The 18936-nt window shown below is 48.4% G+C and overlaps 1 protein-coding gene across 2 annotated transcripts in view; it reads left to right on the forward strand.

Annotated features, from left to right (window-relative positions):
* The window catches only part of SFXN5 (sideroflexin 5), a 115454-nt gene that overhangs the window by 31580 nt on the left and 64938 nt on the right, over window positions 1-18936 (forward strand). For both annotated transcript variants that reach the window (XM_069856658.1, XM_069856659.1), the window contains exons 4-6: window positions 12239-12265; window positions 13306-13360; window positions 16268-16293. In XM_069856658.1, the coding sequence (XP_069712759.1) occupies window positions 12239-12265; window positions 13306-13360; window positions 16268-16293 (108 nt within the window). The remainder of the gene's footprint in view (window positions 1-12238; window positions 12266-13305; window positions 13361-16267; window positions 16294-18936) is intronic.

The raw sequence follows: 18936 nt of genomic DNA on the forward strand, positions 1-18936 counted from the left end.
TCATATCATCATGCTCCGAATCCCAACCAACCTGACCTTGAATGTTTCTAGGGGTGGTGGTGCCATAAACAGATCCCAGCTTGAGAAGTTTGTGATGGAGGCAGGAGGTTAATCCAGGTTTCATAAGGCCAAGACTAAATAGATTCAGCCATGGATCTTCTGCTGACCAAAATCATTGTAGCTACGAGACACAGATGTTTGGGTTTTTTTGATCCATCCGGATCTTTTATTTGCTTTCTGTAGTTTGTAGGCTAATTCAGGCTGGAGGGGTCTCAGGATGTCATGAAATCATAGAATGTCCTGTGTTGGAAAGGACCCACAAGGATCATCGAGTCCAACTCCTGTCCCTGCACAGGACAACCCCAACATTCACACCGTGGATCTGAAGGTGTTGGCCAAATGCTTCTGGAATACTGTAAGGCTTGGCGCCCTAACTGCTTTCCTGGGGAGCTGCTCCAGTGCTCCACCACCGTCTCAGTGAAGAACCTTCTCCTAATGTCCAATCTAACCCTCCCCTGGCCCATCTTCCTGCCATTCCCTTGGATCCTGACATTAGTTGCCAGAGTGAAGAGAGAGCAGAGTCACAGAATGCCAGGTTGAAAGGGACCTCAGAGATCAGCACCTTCTCCTCCTCCTCCCTTTCTGAGGAAGCTCTAGACCATGATGGGGTCTCCCCTCAGTCTCCTGCAGTCTCTCACCTAGTCCAACGCTGGCCCCTGGATTTGCTCCTTGAAGTCTGTCCATCCCTTTGACCACATGTTTTCATGTACATTCTTGCTAGGTCACATGCATGACCCTAAGGCTGGAGCACCTCTACCATGAGGACAGGTTGAGAGAATTGGGGTTGTTCATCCTGGAGAAGAGAAGGCTCTGAGGAGACCTTAGAGCAGCTTCCAGTACCTGAAGAGGCTCCAGGAAAACTGCGGAGGGACTTTTTCCAAGGACATGGAGTGATAAGATGAGGGGAAATGGCTTTAAATTGGAAGGGGGAACATATAGATTAACATTAGGAAGAAGTTCTTTGTTATGAGAGTGGGGAGGCCCTGGCCCAGGTTGCCCAGGGATGTTGTGGCTGCCCCATCCCTGGAGGTGTTGAAGGCCAGGCTGGATGGGGCTTGGAGCAACCTGATCTGGTGGGAGGTGTCCCTGCCCATGGCAGGGGGTTGGAACTGGATGGGCTTTGAGGTCCCTTCCAACCCAACCCATTCCATGATTCCATGGTTCTATTACATTCAGCTAGACCTCAATCCCTTTCACAATGAGTTAAAGCCTGTAGAATTATTAGTGTGTCCCCGTGCCTGTGTCACGGTCCGCCCGTAAGCGGACGCATGATGGTTCATTTCATTTATGATTTCAAAGTGCAAATAATTCAAAGAGAGTCAAGGGAGTCAAATTTCGATCTAAACTGGCACTTTATTAATTATGCCCACAAAGCAACTTATGATAGAAAGAGACAGAGAACAAGGAAAGAGATGGGGAGAAGAGGGAAGGAAAAGGGGTTCACAGCTACCACTACAGGTCCACAGATGTCCAGCATCTCTGTGAGTCCTGGTCCAGAAGGCGTTCCGTTGTTTCGGTCTTTGCTGGAGGTGATCCCACGGTGGAGGGGTCTTCTTCTTTCTTGGTCTTCTGTTAACCCCTAATTCAGCTGCTCTGGAGCTGTCGTTTATGCTAGTCAATACACCCGTGACCCACCTTTGCCTGTGGAGATGTGCCAATCTCCACCTAGCAGGCCACACACACCAAGAGAGGAGTGTCTGCAGGTCTCCTCCCCTTGCGCATGCGCTCCTTCTGGTGGTGGTGGTTGACCTGGGGTCTCCTGATGAAGGTCAGTAGTCATCATCACCTTGCTCGCATGCTCTGTTGGCTGTGGGTCTGTGATAAGTCCCATCATTAATCTTCCTGTCTTTTTCTCCTTGCTTCATGGATCTTTCACAATGGTAGGGAGCAAGGAGGCTTGAAGACAGGTACAAAACATTTTTGAGATAAGGAGGCAGGTACAGGTAGGTAGGTACAAAGCATTCGTTCCGTGCCAGCTCTGGCTGTTTTCTGAGGTCCACATTTCTGATTTATACAGTCAAGTTCTGAGGCTAAAAATGAGAAAATGTTGAGACAGAAATCGATCCTTTGACTGACTCTTACAGCCCGCTATGGCAGGGAGTTGGAATTGGATCATCTCTAAGGTTCCTCCTAACCTAAACCATTCTATGATTCTATGTGTTAGAAAACTGGAGAGCAGTGAGACCCTTCTATAACCCATTTTCATACCCTTCCAAACCCAGAAAGCTTCACCTCTGCAGCCCCAGGGAGTGGTTGGAGGAGGATATAAGGGGTGTCCCTGGAGGTGTTCAAGGCCAGGTTGGATGGGGTTTTGAGCAGCCTCGTCTAGTGGGAGGCGTCCCTGCCCATGGCAGGAGGGTTGGAACTAAATGATCTTTAAGGTTCCTTCCAACCTGAACTATTCTACGATCCTGCGGCAGGGGGGTTGCAACTGGATGATCTTGAAGGTCCCTTCTAACTCAAACCATTCTATGATTCTAAAAAAATAAACCCTAACGGGATGGTGTGTAGCAAGAGGGAAAATGCAGCTCTTTGAAGTTGTCCCTTGGAGGCAGACACTTGCTATTCTCCAGCCAGCCCCTTCCTGCGAGCGTTGGCAGAGCACGAACCGCCGTGTGTCAGTTGTGACTTCTCACTCTTCAGCCTTTCCAAATGCGGTTTTGGCAACTTGCTGTTTTGAAACTGTTTCATTTCTTCCCCATTAGTATCAGTGAAGTGAAAAGAGGCTCACCAGCCTAATGGGCAGATATTTATTACTGTGTTCTCCCTTCAATCATGTTAGCAGCGGGAAGAGCCGCTCATGCTGTCCCAGACACAGCAGAGAACAATGAATCTATCAGAGTCTAAACAGCATCCCTTTTGGGGAATAATGGCTTTTCTTAACAGTGTTGATGAAGAGCGAAGAGGTCCATTTGCAGTAAACTGTACTTTTTTTTCCCCTCTGGTCTCTTGGGGGATTGGATCAAATGTGGATATATCGGTTCTCCTGCTGCTTCCTTTTCTTTGTAAGGAAGCAGGCTGGCTGCTGGCCCACTGACAGAACTTGAGAGACTCATAGAATGGGTTGGGTTGGAAGGGAACTCAAAGCCCATCCAGTTCCAGCCCCTCTCCCGTGGGCAGGGACACCTCCCACTGGCCCAGGTTGCTCCAAGCCCCATCCAGCCTGGCCTTGAACATCCACAACTCCTCAGGGCAACCTGGGCCAGGGTCTCCCCACCCTCACAGGAAAACTTTTCTTCCTAAGATCTCATCTCAATCTTTCCTCTTGCAGCTTCAAACCATTTCCCCTCGTCTCATCCCTGCACTCTCTGATCAAGAGCCCCTCCCCAGTTTTCCTGGAGCCCTTTTTGCTACTGGAAGCTGCTCTAAAGTCTCCCCAAAGCCTTCTCTTCTCCAGGCTGAGCAACCCCATCTCTCTCAGCCTCTCCTCATACATGTGTCCAGCCCTTGCATCATCTTTGTGGCCTCCTGTGGACTCACTTAAGCAGCTCCATGTCCTTCCTGTGCTGAGGACTCCAGACCTGGACACAGGACTCCAGGTGGGTCTCATGAGAGCAGAGCACAGGAGCAGAAGCCCTTCCCTCGCCCTGCTGGCCACGCTGCTTTGGATGCAGCCCAGGACACGGTTGGTTTCTGGGCTACAAGCGCACCTTGCTGGCTCCTGTTGAGCTTCTCATCCACCAGCACCCCAAGTCCTTCTCTTCCAGGCTTCTCTCCATCCATTCTCTCCTCTGCCTGTAACTGTGCTTGGGATTACACAACTGGACCATCTCTTTTCTGCAGTCTAAGTGTTGTCTGTGATGCTAAGATAAGTCAGAGATTTTAGACATCATTTCTGGACCTTCAGAGGAAAAAAGACACCTACAGAGCTCAGGCAAGAGTAAAGAAACCATGTTCGCTGCTGCTGTTAATGCTCTTATTCACTTACAAACTGGCTTTGCTTCATCCCATCATCTAAGGATTAAGAGAATTTATCTAAAGTCACATCTAGATTACAAATCAGATTAGATCTGCAAGCTCTGTTTGGCTAAAATAGGCTGAAACCAATCTGATCTTGAGCAACCTGGTTGGATTAGCAAGCCTAGTTTCTAAAGCTGTACTTTAAACCATGTAATGGCATCTAAAACGGGGAGATTGACATGAGATCCCAGAAGAAATGTTTTCTTTTGGGAGTAGGGAAGTCATAGCTCAGGCTGCCCAGGTGCCCCATCCCTGGAGGTGTTTAAGGCCAGCTTGGATGGGGCTTTGAGCAACTGGATCCAGTGGGTGGTATCCCTGCCCACGACAGGGGGGTAGAACTGGATGGGCTTTGAGGTCCCTTCCAACTCAAACCATTCCCTGATCCTGTGATCTAAGTCCTTCTGCAGCCCTGGTGCACGTAATGGTTTTCAGCGAATGCTTCTTATTCTGCTTAAATCTTTCCATTAGTGTGCTGCCAGGATTAATTAGTTAATGTTTATTGAGTACTGAGAAGCTGCAAAGTGTTATTTAAGTGCTATCTTTTTTTATCGGTTGGGACTTGATTCTGGTTCCACCTACGCTTGGTTTTGTATCTGTGCAAATCCATGTCTTTCACTGGAATTGCTCACAATTTCCAATCCAGTTCCCATCACTGCGGGAAGTTCTGCTGTCCAGGCAGGAGCCTCAGCTGATCCTCTTCAACAGGAATTGTTTCTCAAAGGCTTTATGGTTCAGCTCATGGTGCTGTGACTCAACGGTGCTTAGGATAGAGGAATCTTCCATTGGTGACCCAAGAAGAGGGACCTGGACAGAGGGACCTGGACAGGCTGGGTCAGTGAGGCCAAGGCCAATTGTATGAGATTCAATTAGGCCAAGGGCCAGGTCCTGCACTTGGGTCACAACAACTCCGTGCAGCTCTCAGGGCTTGAGGAGGAGTGGCTGGAAAGCTGCCTGGAGGAGCAGGACCTGGGGGTGTTGGTTGACAGCAGCTGAACATGAGCCAGCAGTGGCCCAGGTGGCCAAGAAGGCCAACGGCATCTTGGCTTGGATCAGAAACGGCGTGGCCAGCAGGAGCAGGGAGGTGATTGTGACCCTAGGCTCAGTGTTGATGTGGCTTGACTCCTGGGTTCGGTTTTGGGTCCCACACTCCAAGAAGGACATTGAGGGGTTGGAGCGCATCCAGAGAAGGGAACGGAGCTGGGGAAGAGCTCTTTGAAATTCCTGTCCCTCTTCACCCAAGTGATAGGTGATAGGACGAGAGGGAATGGCCTAAAGTTGCACCAGGGCAGGTTCGGATTGGACATTAGAAAAATTTCTTCACCAAAAGGGTTCTCAGGCCCTGGCAGAGGCTGCCCAGGGAGGTGGTGGAGTCCCCATCCCTGGAGGGGTTTAAAAGCCAGGTAGATGAGGTGCTCAGGGGTCTGATTTAGTAGTGGACAGGTAGTGTTGGGCTTGATGATCTCAAAGGTCTTTTCCAACGTAGGGATTCTATGACTCTATGATTCTGTGCGTGTTTAACATGCAGTTAATCAGGAAGGGGGTTTCTCTGCAGAGTTATTCCTAACGTGGCATATGGACAGCACGCACACATGGATTTAAGATTGTTTCAGTGTCTACTACAGCGTCGTGCGAGGGACTCGGATCCCGTTGGCACGTACAGCGAGGGAGGGAAGCGTTAGAGCATCTATTACAGATTCCCGACACCGGATCTGCCTCCGTGTCTCCATTGACTGCAGGGAGGTGGTTGCTGGCAACGGGAAGGAGTAGGTGGTGTGAATCTCTCGGTGCTCTCCTGACCTCAAGCAGCCAAGGCCAACTTCAGTGATTTAGTAGGTGGTTTGGATGCTGCCGACTGTGCTCGCTTAGGGTGGAGCTGGCTGCTTGTTTTAGCGACGTTGAAGTTGGTTGTAAATAAGGGTGACCCATTTGTAAACACAGTTTGTCATCGAATCATAGAATGGTTTGGGTTGGAAGGGACCTCAAAGCCCATCCAGTTCCAACCTCCTCACTATGGGCAGGGACACCTCCCACTGGATCAGGTTGCTCCAAGGCTCATCCAACCTGGCCTTGAACACCTCCAGGGATGGGACAGCCACAGCCGTGCCAGTGTCTCACCAGCCTGAAATCATCTCTCCACCCTAGGTTTGCTAATCAAGGTGAAACTTTGTGTAGAGGGAAAAACCAAATTCCATCTTTGAGTCCAGGACCATGAAATCAATGAAACCTCAAGAGGGTTCTCAGGCCCTAGCAGAGGCTGCCCAGGAGGTGGTGGAGTCCCTGTCCCTGGAGGGGTTTAAAAGCCAGGTAGAAGAGGTGCTCAGGGATCTGGTTTAGTAGTGGACAGGTACAGTTGGACTTAATGATCTCAAAGGTCTTTTCCAACTAAATGTTTCTGTGGTTCAATACTTACTGCGTTTAATAGGAGGGAGGTTAGTCCTCAACACAGGAAGGACATGGATCTGTTAGTGAGTCCAGAGGAGGACCTCAAAATGATCTGAGGGCTGGAGCACGTTCCATACGAGGACAGGTTGAGAAAGTTGCAGTTGTTTGGCCTGGAGAAGAGAGGGCTCTGGGAGACCGTATAGCAACCTTCCAATACTGAAAGGGGGAAGAATGGGGAGGGGCTGTTGATCAGGGCTTGCAGGGATAGGATTAGGGGGACAGTTTTAAGCCTAAAGAGGGGATATTGGGACGGGATATGAGGAAGAAAAGTTTTCCTGTGAAGGTGGAGAGGCCCTGGCCCAGGTTTCCCAGAGAAGTGGTGGCTGCCCCATCCCTGGAGGTGTTCAAGGCCAGTTGGATGGAGCTTGGAGCAACCTGATGCAGTGGGAGGTGTCCCTGCCCATGGCAGGGGGCTGGAACTGGATGGACTTTGAGGTCCCTTCCGACCCAAACCATTCTATGATTCTGTAACCTCTGAAGAATCTCTGGTTCCTGAGTTTGTTTCAGAGCGGCAGGTGTTGGTTAATAGATTTTGACTGGATGTGTTCTTTAAATAAATACTATTTTTGAAAGCTATCTCTGAGCTGTGATTTTGCTGCTAAATAAGGAACACTAATGAATGTCCTGTCAACCAGAGATCAGAGCTGTTCCCCACGAGTTGTTCGAGTCTCTACCTCCTTGCCTCAGCTTTGAATGTCTTTAGGTTGTGGCAGTCTTTGATAACCCTTCCTTAAACATCCTAGGCATGTAATCATAGAATGGTTGGGGTTGGAAGGGGCCTTAAAGACCTTCCAGTTCCCACTCCCCTGCCATGGAGGGGCTGTATGTTTCTGCATATCTGAGTTCATGGGTTTAAAGCTGTCTGCTCTAGGTGGTGAGCGAAGTGGTGAGTGGATCTTTTCTCCAAAAAACAGTAGGAAAAACCAGAAAGCTGGGCAGGATGAGTGGAAATCTTATCCATGAGTCTGGTGTTCTGAAATGTTGGTGCTGGGAGCACTTGCGAACAGTCCTGGAGCCGATTCCTTCACAACCATGAAGGATATCTCCATGAAGCAGAGGCTGATCTGTCCTGGTAGAAGATTGCAGTGGACACAGCCTGGAGATGACGCTGAGATGCTGGAACGTGTCCAGAGAAAGGAAACAGAGTTGTGGAAGGGTCTGGAGAACAAGTCTAATGAGGAGCGGCTGAGGAGACCTGGGTTTAGCCTGGAGAAAAGGGTGCTGAAGGGAGACCTTATTACTCTCTACAGCTCCCTGGAAGGAAGTTGTAGTGAGGTGGTTGTTGGTCTCTTCTCCCAAGTGACAGGTGGTAAGACGAGAAGAAATGACCTCAAGTTGCACCAGGACAGGTTTAGGTTGGACATCAGGAAAGATTTCTACACAGAAAGGCTTCTGAGGCCCTGGCAGAGGCTGCCCAGGGAGGTGGTGGAGTCCCCATCCCTGGAGGGGTTTAAAAACCAGGCAGATGAGGTGCTCAGGGATGTGGTTTAGTAGTGGACAGGTAGGGTTGGACTCGTTGACCTCAAAGCTCTTTTCCAACCAAATGTGTCTATGGTTCTATGATATCTACCATAAAGCAAGCACCAATCTTGAATCGTTCCACGTGTTCCAGTGAAGACGCTTTAGATTCACGCTCGTGTAAATGAGATCAAAATCTGGATGCTTCTCGAAGGTGGCCAGAAAGGGCGTTAATGAAACCTCCAGCAAAACGAGAGCCTTGCTCGCAGAAACGAGCCCCCCAGCTGGCAAGAGCCACCAGAGTTCTGGAGCGACGGGAAAATGCTGCAGACAGAAACTGAATTAGAGGATGAAAAAAAAAAAGTGAAAATGAGCTGGCAGAATCTTTAGGTGACTCATCAGGTGCATCTTGTAAAGTCTCTTTCTGAGAAGTAATGAAATCACATGTTCTAACAATATTTGCACTGCAGCAGGAAAATGCATAAATATTGGGATCAATTAATGAAATTAGATAATATGACCAAAAAAGCCATAGCGCTGGCTCAGAAACGATCCCTCTTCCTTTTTGCTGGTCTCGGTGCTTACAGTCAGAGAGAAAAATCCTATTTTTTCATTTCACATCTAAGATAGGCGAGACCTAGGCAGCCACAGGGCTATAGGAACACTTTGGGTACCCTCCTGCCGCTGGAGAACTTCCATTTTCACCTCATGGAAGTCCTCCAACTGATAAGTGGGCAGGTTTTCGAAAGTCCTGGGAGCTGTTGGGGCATGCAGCCTCCCACCCTTTTGATTTTCAGTTTGGTGAGGGCAGACATGTCCTAGAACCACAGAGTCATAGAACGATTTGGGTTGGAAGGGACCTCAAAGCCCATCCAGTTCCAGCTCCCACCAGGGGCAGGGACACCTCCCACTGGATCAGGCTTCTCCAAACCCCATCCAACCTGGCCTTGAACACCTGCAGGGATGGGGCAGCCACCACTGCTCTGGACAACCTCTGCCAGTGCCTCCCCACCCTCACAGGAGAACATTTCTTCCTAAGATCTCATCTCAATCTCCCCTCTTGCAGCTTAAAACCATTTCCCCTTGTTCTCTTCCTGGACCCTGTACCTGGTCCCTATCAACCAACCACAAAGATTGTCTCCTTATGTCCCTGAGCCTCTGTTCTTCAACTGTAAAATGAAAATTAATGCTTTTCCTTAAAAAGGGAAGTTTCTCTTAGGCAAGAGCCCTGTGGATATGGGACATGTAAGAGTTCAAGTAACAGGTTGTAGTGAGGTGGGGTTGGTCTCTTCTCCCAAGTGACAGGCAACAGGACAAGAGGGAATGGCCTCAAGCTGCACCAGGACAGATTCAGATCAGACATCAGGAATAATGTCTCCATGGAAAGGGTTCTCAGGTCCTGGCAGAGGCTGCCCAGGGAGGTGGTGGAGTCCCCATCCCCAGAGATTTTTAACCGCTGGGTAGATGAGGTGCTCAGGGATCTGGTTTAGTAGTGGACAGGTAGGGTTGGACTCGATTTCAAAGGTCTTTTCTAACCAAGTGAGTCTATGATTCTGTGGCGATTCTCATCGCACACAATTGAGTTTATCATGGTGCTTTGATTCTGGAGTGAGAACTGGATTTGGAGTGAAATACTGAGGTTGCTGGTATTGGTGGGGCAATTTATTCAATTCATAATATATTCCAACAGTATTTTGATGGATTTATACTTAGGGAAGACATTACACCTTGGGTGAAGAGGAATGGCAGGATGGGGCTTGATTTATACCATAATAGGCTGCCCAGGGAGGTGGTGGAGCCCCCATCCCTGGGGGGATTTAAAAACCAGTTAGATGAGGTGCTCAGGGCTCTGGTTTAGTAGTGGACAGGTACGGTTGGACTTGATTATCTCAAAGGTCTTTTGAACCAAACCATTCTCTAATACTGATAACATTTGAGGTGTAAATGCCTATATTTCACACATGGTGTACGAGTAGGTTTTCCGGTGGATAATCCAAGCAAAAAGAGCTATCGCCGTCTTTGGATTTATCAACAGCAAGAGCAGATCTCATCAGGTTAAGCCTGCTCTTACTTTGGCACCGGGACAACCGTTGTTGGAATCATTTGTCTGGTTTCTGGCGTCCTCGATTCGAGAGGATGTTGATGAATTGGAAAGATGTAAAAGAGCCACGAGGGTGGTTTAAGAGATTGGCAACAGCGCCTTGCCAAGGAAACAGCCCGTCTCCTGGCTCGGCTGAATCTTATGTTTTTTCTTCTTTAAGTGAAGGTTAAAAGGTGCCATTAGCAGCTCCGAGGACCTGCATGAAGAATGAAAATAGACAGCGCTGAAGGTGATCCAGTAGAGGTGTAGCACAAATCGGTGTCTGGAGGTTGAAATCAGATTTGAGCTGAGTGGAACAGTTCTTAATAGAAAGAGTTGGCGTTGTTCAGCCTGGAGAAGAGGAGGAGGAGACCGTAGAGCAGCTTCCAGTGTCTGAAGGGGCTTCAGGAAGGCTGGGGAGAGACTTTTTTCAAAGGGCCTGGAGAGATAGGATAGGGGGGATGGCTTTAAATTGCAAGGGGAAAGATTTAGATTAGACATTAGGGAGAAATTCTTCACAGTGTAGGTTGGGAGGCCCTGGCCCAGGTTGCCCAAGGAAGTCGTGGCTGCCCCATCCCTGGAGGTGTTCAGAGCCAGGTTGGATGGGGCTTGGAGCAGCCTGGTCCAGTGGGAGGTGTCCCTGCCCATGGAAGGGGTTGGAACTGGAGGGGCTTCCAACCCTAAACCATTTCATGATTCTGTGACTAATAGAAAGGCAAATGAGCTCTTGTGATGTCGCACGCATCCTAATTTTTTGTTCTTCTCTGAAATTATATACATCAAAATGGGGATTTTCTTTCTCATTACAATTTGCTTTTACAGAATCACAGAACAACCAGGTTGGAAGAGACCCACCGGATCATTGAGTCCAACCGTTCCCATCAAACACTAAACCATATCCCTCAGCACCTCATCCACCCGTGCCTTAAACACCTCCAGGGAAGGTGACTCAACCACCTCCCTGGGCATAATTAATTGAGGAAAGTCCTCTGGCTTTAATAAGGAGGGGGGAAAATGTGGGTTTATGCATCTAGAATCACAGACTCGCAGAATGAAAACTGGTAGCTGCCTTATTCTCAACTCAGGTTTGATTTGAAGAGATACTTCCATGACAGGTTCATATTGGACATCGGGAGACATTTATTCAAGGAAAGAGTTCTCAGGCTCTGGCAGAGGCTGCCCAGGGAGGTGGTGGAGTCCCCATTCCTGGAGGGGTTTAAAAGCCGGGTAGATGAGGTACTCAGGGATCTGGTTTAGTAGTGGTCAGGTACACTTGGACTCGATGATCTCAAAGGTCCAACCAAACGGGTCTATGATTTTATTTCCCTTGCTCCACCTTTGTTCCCCAGCAAGCCCCAAGTTCCGCCGGGAGCTCGTCCAAGGAGAGGCTGTGCTAAATTTACCTTGAGATCGACACGTGGCAGAGATACTGAGATAATTCTTGGTTTGTAAAGCAGAGCGTGAAGTCTGGCTGCTGTTATTCAATATCAGAAAGAATATCTTCTCTGCCTCTCTGCTCTTAATAAGACACGGATTTTGTGGGAAGTGTCTTTAAATACATCCTGGAAGGATGCAGGAATTGAGTCTGGTTTCAGTCCCTTTAAGAAGGACATTGAGGGGCTGGAGCACGTCCGGGGAAGGGAACGGAGCTGGGGAAGGGGCTGGAGAACAAGGGTTATGAGAGGTGGCTGAGGGACCTGGGGTTGTTTATCCTGGAGAAAAGAAGGCTGAGGGGAGACCTCATCACTGTCTACAACTGCCTGAAAGGAGGTTGGAGTGAGGTGGGGGTTGGTCTCTTCTCCCAAAGTAAGAAGTGATGGGACGAGAGGGAATGGCCTCAAGTTGCACCAGGGCAGGTTCAGATTGGGCATCAGGGAAAATTTCTTCACAGAAAGGGTTCTGAGGCCCTGGCAGAGGCTGCCCAGGGAGGTGGTGGAGTCTCCATCCCAGAGGTGTTTAAAAGCCTGGTAGATGTCACCGCTGGGGGCATGGTCTAGTAGTGGACTGGATCAATGGTTGCACTTGATGGTCTGAAAGGTCTTTTCCAACTGAAACCATTTTACGCTTCTATTTACTACAGCAGCTAAATCATAGAATCGTAGAATCACCAGGTTGGAAGAGACCCACCGGATCATCGAGTCCAACCATTCCTATCAAACACTAAACCATGACAATTTGGGGTTTGGGATAAAACTACACTGCTTGTTTTAAATGCAGTATTCTCTTTTCTTTTTCTAGCTTTGGGGAGCTCAGAAAATAAAGCAGGTAATGTGTTTTTTTCTTCTTTTTATATTTCATCATTGTTTCATTTATATTTCATTTTGCTCAGTGACGCTGCCCTCTTCTCCTTTTTCGGCTTTGCCAGTCGCTCTTCTGTCTTGCCACAGAGACAGAAATGCAGAGAACACTGTTGCCACCAAAGAGACTTTTTTTGCTTTGTATTTATATATTTTGATGTCTTCATTTTCTCCTTCCTGTCTAGTCAAGAGATTTCTCATCTCTAGTCTTTGGAAAACAGTTTGACAGATCTTTGGGAAGGCTTCTCGCTGTGTCGTACCTTCCTCCTCTGCAGCCCCGGATCGCTTGGGGATGGATTTTTCCTCCCCAGCCAGTTCACCCCAGTGCAACCTCCTGTAAAATATGGGGAAAAGGGGCCAAGTGAGCGTTGTCATTTCTTTATTGGTCCAGTTGATCGAGGATTTCCATGCAGGCTGGGCTGCCCACAGCCGCCAGCATTGGCTGAGAAGCTGTGGAAAGACGTAAAGGTTGAATTATTTGGTGAATCCTGCATTGTGCAAGGGACTTTTATTTAGGTGACCCCATGCCATGCCTGCATGTTTTGACCCCAGCTTGGACAGATTCTGAAGCAGAGCTAGAAAACAGGTTCCCCTTTTCTCCTCCTAAACCTGCATTTCCCTGTGTGAGGTTAAGCTGGGTGGCCTTAAGGGTCGTTATAGTACCAAGAAGGAGACACTTTATATATTTGAATAATGATGATGATGGAGTTGGAACTAGATGATCTTTAAGGTCCCTTCCAACCCAAACAATTCTATGATTCTATGATGATAAAAATAATAATAAAGTTAAATTATTTTGTTTAAATTATTAAAAGCAGTAGGAGGAGGAGGTTTTGTGGAGGCTACCAAGCAATACCTGCCTTGGGGTGGAGCTGCAGAAGCAAGGAAGGTGCTGAGATGCAGGAGGCCTCCTGGTGCTCCCTGGTGGAAGGTGCTGTTTGTAGAGACTGAACACCTGGCCAGCTGTTGAGGTGCCTTCAATGTCTTTCTTTGCTGATTGTTTTTCAGGCCATCATCCACCCTGATACAAATGAGACCATCTTCATGCCATTCCGAATGTCAGGTATGGTTTGTCCTGATCAAGTAATCATTCTTTTTACTGGGAATTTGTACAAAATGTGGTATTTTATCTCCTGGCTTTGAATTGCATCTTGTCAACATGTAGATCAAGACCAGAAAGTCATTCAGATCCAAAATCTGTTTGTGGTCAGGGAGAGTTAGGACCCTGAATGCCCATGTGAGATCTAGGGCTTAACATTTTCCTTTCCTTCAGATGTTTTAACATGGACTCAAGCTCAGGGCTCTGCTTTAGTAGTGGACAGGTAGTGTTGGACATGATGATCTCAAAGGTCTTTTCCAACCAAACGAGTCTATAATTTTATTTCCCTTGGTTTTCTGGCATTTTTGAGGTGTCCCTCACTATAATGGACATTTTAATCAACAAAGCTTGATGCCCAACAACCATCGTAGGGTTTTACTCTCCAGGAAAAAATAGGATGAAGCCTGTTTCCCATGTGTGGTTGGACCAAATATCTGTGGCACTGGGAGCCCAGGAAGGGTGACCTTGTCCATGGCTTAACTGGGCTGCTCAATGATTGCATCGTTACCTCCTCCTTCCATCTTGGGGTGTCCCTCTGCCATGGACAACTCCACAGCAACCTCTGCTGAGGTTGAATAGCTGCTCTCTTGAGGATGTAACTGCAGCCTTGATCCTTGAATGCATCTTAGTAAGTTCACAGATGACACTAAGCTGGATGGAAGTGTTGAACTGCTTGAGGGCAGGGAGGCTCTGCAGAGAGATCTGGCCAGGCTGGATCCATGGGCTGAGACCAACGGGATGAGGTTCAACAAGGACAAGTTCCAGGTCCTGTACTTGGGACACAACAACCCTGTGCAGCTCCAGGCTTGGGGCAGAGTGGCTGGAAAGGTGCCTGGAGGAGAAGGACAGCAGCTAAACATGAGCCTGCAGTGGCCCAGGTGGCCAAGAAGGCCAGTGGCGTCTTGGTCTGGATCAGACACAATGTGGTCAGCAGGAGCAGGGAAGGGATTGTGCCCCTGGACTTGGCTCTGGTGAGGCCGCACCTCAAATCCTGGGTTCAGTTTTGGGCCCCTCGCTGCAAGAAGGAAGAATGACTTTGAGGGGCTGGAGAACGAATCTGGGGAAGGAGCTGTAGACAAGGGTTATGAGAGGTGGCTGAGTTACCTGGGATTGCTTTGCCTGGGGAAAAGGAGGATGAAAAGGAGGTTGTAAAGAGCTGGGAGTTGGTCTTTTCTTCCCAGTGCCAGGCGATAGGTTAAGAGGAAATGGCCTCAAGTTGCACCAGGGCAGGTTTAGATTAGACCTCAGGTAACATTTCTTCATGGAAAGGGTTCTCGGGCCCTGGCAGAGGCTGCCCAGGGAGGTGGTGGATTCCCCATCCCTGGTTGTTTAAAAGCTGGGTAGATGAGGTGCTCAGGGATCTGGTTTAGCAGTGGGCTGGTATGCTTGGACTCAATGATCTCAAAGGTCTTTCCAACCAAGCGATTCTGTGATTCTGTTTTCACAGTGGAGTAATAACAGAGTTGGTGGGTTTTGTTTTCCAGTTCTTTGAAGCAAGATGATTTTGAGGGTGAAGTGGAGGGGAGAAAAGCCAGGACTCACTCCTTTGCTGCCTTGTTCTGTATTCTTTTTTGCGTTTTTCTTCCTTTCTGGTCTTTGCCCCTTTCCGGCTGAAAATTGGATCCATGAGGCTTAATGTTGGGAAAATGCTCTGAGACCTTCTCGTGGAAGTCAGAGAGATGAATTATAATTAGCACCAAAAATTGGCAGACTTAGCAGAGGGAAAATGTGAAGCATTTGATTTTTGTGGCACTCAACAAGATTTGGGGTAAAGGCTTCTCTCTAATATAGAGAGCTTTAACTTGCACCTGTGATTAAAATAGTCCCGCTCTTCTCCACGATGCAAATATGTTTTCTTCAGGTTGCTTCTAACCTGCTCCTTTTTCTACTGACCTAGAAATAAATGAGCCCTCCTGGTATAAAAATGCTAGCGGAGAGGTTCCTAAAGCAGGCAGTGAGAGAGGGAAGCTCCACCAATGGTGGCATCTTCCTGCTCCTCAGCTGCCATGGGCTTGTGAAGCTTATTAGATGGCTTCAGGAGCACCTTTGGGCTGCTAACCTGGTGGGACCAGGCTCAGCAAGAGGGGAAGGGGCACAGAATGCTGGAGAGCTTTCTCCTGGGCTAGGGAGGGTAGGTTGTGGGAGGGTCTGATGAGCAACCGAGTTGGCACGAAGCAGGGAACAGATTGTGTGACTGAGCCTGGGAAGTTGGGGGTGGGGGGGCAGGATCTCCCCCTTTCCATGGCAGCAAGCCACTAGGTCATCTCAGTTAACGCCACCGCAGCAGCATCCAGCTCCTTCTGGACTGGACCGAGCAGCTCCTGGTCTGAGCTGTCAACCCTTCGCTTCTGTTGCTGTGAGTTGTCAACAAGACGATGCCCTCTGAAGCACTAATGCCAGGTACTGGCACAAACTGGCTTTGCTGGAAACTGAGGCATGGAGTTTGGCCCCAAATCACTCCAAGTTGGTGCTGGAAGGTGGCTGGTCCTCTTAACCACCAGCTCTTGAGGCCGTTTCTTAGAGAAAATGGTTGAAAGAGCAAAATGCTGAATTTAATCTTCGTAAACCCAGTGGACCAAGGGTCTAGAGGTTATAAGTGGGAAACTCTTAGACCACAAGCCAAGAAAAGTAAATAGAGGATGGGATAAAGACTGGGTAAAAATCAGGAGGTGCCTCTGGTTGATGCTTGGTGCATGAAGTGGAGGCTGTGAAGATCCACTAGCATCCCCGTGGTGGGATGGAGCTGATGGAAGTGAGTTCAGCCCATCATGCCCGATGTGGCTTCTACCCTAAACCGATAGATGTCTTAGATGTGATTTTTTCATCACCAACCTGTGTATTTAAATACATTCACCTCTGTTTTTTCCATAGGTTACATTCCCTTTGGAACCCCCATCGTAAGTACTTTTACTTGGCTTTGTTTGCGAGTACCAAGAAATGTGTGTTGTGGCACTCGTGGACATATCTCCACGTTCTGTCTTGCTGGGTTCACTCATGGTTCCCAATTTTCCCACTGCCCATTACCTTCCCTGTGCAAATCCTGCCCTACAAGCTCTGTGTTCAAGGTTATTTACCTATTTCATTCCATTCACCCAGCAACATCTCCAGCTTTATCCTTCCCTTCTGGAAAGAGAAGACCAAGATGAGCTCATCGCCTTCCAAATGCAGCTCCTGCAACTCTCAGATTTCATCTTCGGGCACTTTTATGGATTTTATTTCATTCGCATGGGTTTTTTTTAAGTCCTTCCCGAACGTGACGAACTACAGCACAGCTAGACCGGTGTCGTGTATTCTCGTTCGGATTAATTAAACCCACGAGTGCTTTCTGTCAAGTTATTAAGGGTGTTTTTCGTTTGTACTTGTTATTGTGCGATTCGTAAGCGTTTGGGTGCTCTTGAGAGCAAAAGCCAGAAGGGAGAGAGTTCTGCCTGTCTTCCTAACGCTGAAGCTTCAGGAATGGAAACAATTAATTAACTTATTTTCATGAATGGGGAAACTGAGGTGCAGACTTTTGCCCAATATCACCTGAAGTTGGTGCTGGAAGGTTGCTGGTTCTCTTAGCCACCGGCTCTTGGATCTGTTTAGTAGATTAAATGGTTGAAAGAGCAAAATCTGCTGAATTTAATCTTCCTAAACCCAGTGGACCATGGTGTAGGACTTGCTTAAAGGTAACGATCCTTATCTGAACGGGTCCAGGGGAGGCTACAAAGATGATCCAAGGGCTGGAGCACCTCCCATACAAGGACAGGCTGAGAGAGTTGGAGTTCAGCCTGGAGAAGAGAAGAGGAGACCTTATAGTGACCTTCCAGTACCTGAAGGGGCTACAAGAAACCTGTGGAGGGGCTGTTCACAAAGACTTGTGGTGATAGAATGAGGGGGAATGGGGATAAACTGGAGAGGGGCAGAGTTAGGGTGGACATAAGGAGGAATTTCTACATGATGAGAGTGGTGAAGCCCAGGTCCAGGTTGCCCAGGGAAGCTGTGGATGCTCCATCCCTGGAGGTGTTCAAGCTCAAGTTGGATGGGGCTTGGAGCAACCTGACCCAGTGGGAGGTGGAACTGGATGGGCTTTGAGGTCCCTTCCAACCCAAATCATTCTATGATTCTATGTTTCTATGACTCTATGATTCTATTTAAAGGTGAAGATCCTTGCTTAAAGGTAAGATCCTTGCTTAATGATCCTTTCCTAAAGGCAAAGAAACACCTAAAAGCAGAAACCATGGTGGCTGTTAGTATTTGTTGTCATGGGTTCGGTGGCAACTTTGTATGGGGCATTTTGAAAGAAAAGGTTAAACAAAAATGAGTTAACGATCAAATTGACAATGAAATCGGCCCAAATCCAGAGCTGTCAGAGGAGCCGAGAGCTGTCAGATGAGCCCAATTTCACTCGCTCTAAAGGATAAACTGGAACCTCTTGTCATTTAGAGAAGAAAAAAAAAAAAACCCAAACGTTTCAAATGTTAAAATTAAAATGTAACATTTATGCCAATCGATCTGTGAAATTTAGTGACAAAATTGGCAGCCTGCTCTAGCATAAAAACAGTTTGAGTCTTGCATTTCGCATAGGGGGATGGGATTTCCTCAAGAGAGACTTCATGTGCCTGCGGTGGGCTCTGGCTGAGCCAGGGGGCTCCAGCGCTCGCCAAGCCCCCACCCTCCTCGTCCTGGTGTTTGGGGGCAGTTAAACACCCTGCAGGGCTTCCAGCAGATCATATAGGAAGAGTTTTATTGCCTATTGGTCAATACGTGGTGCTGCCTGTGCAAAATAATTCTGTAGGGTTTAGGTCATTGTGAAAGGGATTGAGATCTTGTTGAATGTTAAGAGAACCATGGAATGGGTTGAGTTGGAAGGGACCTCAAAGTCCATCCAGTTCCACCTCCCGCTGGGTCAGGTTGCTCCAAGCCCCATCCAACCTGGCCTTGGACACCTCCAGGGATGGGGCAGCCACAGCTTCTCTGGGCAACCTGGGCCAGGGTCTCCCTACCCTCATCATCAAGAGTTTCTTCTGAATGTCTCATCTAAATCTTCCCCTTTCAATTTAAAACCAATCCCCCTTGTCCTGTCACTCCAGGGCCTTGAAGAAAGTCCCTCCCCATCTTTCCTAAAGCCCCTTTCAGCACTGGAAGCTGCACTAAGGTCTCCTTGGAGCCTTCTCTTCTCCAGGCTGAACAACCCCAAGTCTCTCAGCCTGGCCTCATAGTAGAGGTTCTCCAGCTCTTGCATCATCTCTGTGGCCTCCTCTGGACTCATTCCAACAGTTCCATCTCCTTCTTCTGTTGGGGATTCCACAAGTGGACACAGGACTCCAGGTGGGGTCTCACCGGAGCGGAGCAGAGGGACAGAATCCCTCCCTCTCCCTGCTGGCCACAAGACCAGAGCTTGTAATGCAAACCCGCTACTAGGCTTCTCCCAGCCAACAGCTGTCGGAGCAGCGTCTCTAGCCCTGGATTTGGAGCCACCAAGAGCCCTTCACACCTGATAAGCAATTAAATTTTCTCACTGGTACTTTTCGAGCGTTTCAAAGCGCTTTTTTTTTTTT

Source organism: Phaenicophaeus curvirostris, chromosome 4, assembly GCF_032191515.1.
Source record: "Phaenicophaeus curvirostris isolate KB17595 chromosome 4, BPBGC_Pcur_1.0, whole genome shotgun sequence".
Classification (NCBI taxonomy): Eukaryota; Metazoa; Chordata; class Aves; order Cuculiformes; family Cuculidae; genus Phaenicophaeus; species Phaenicophaeus curvirostris.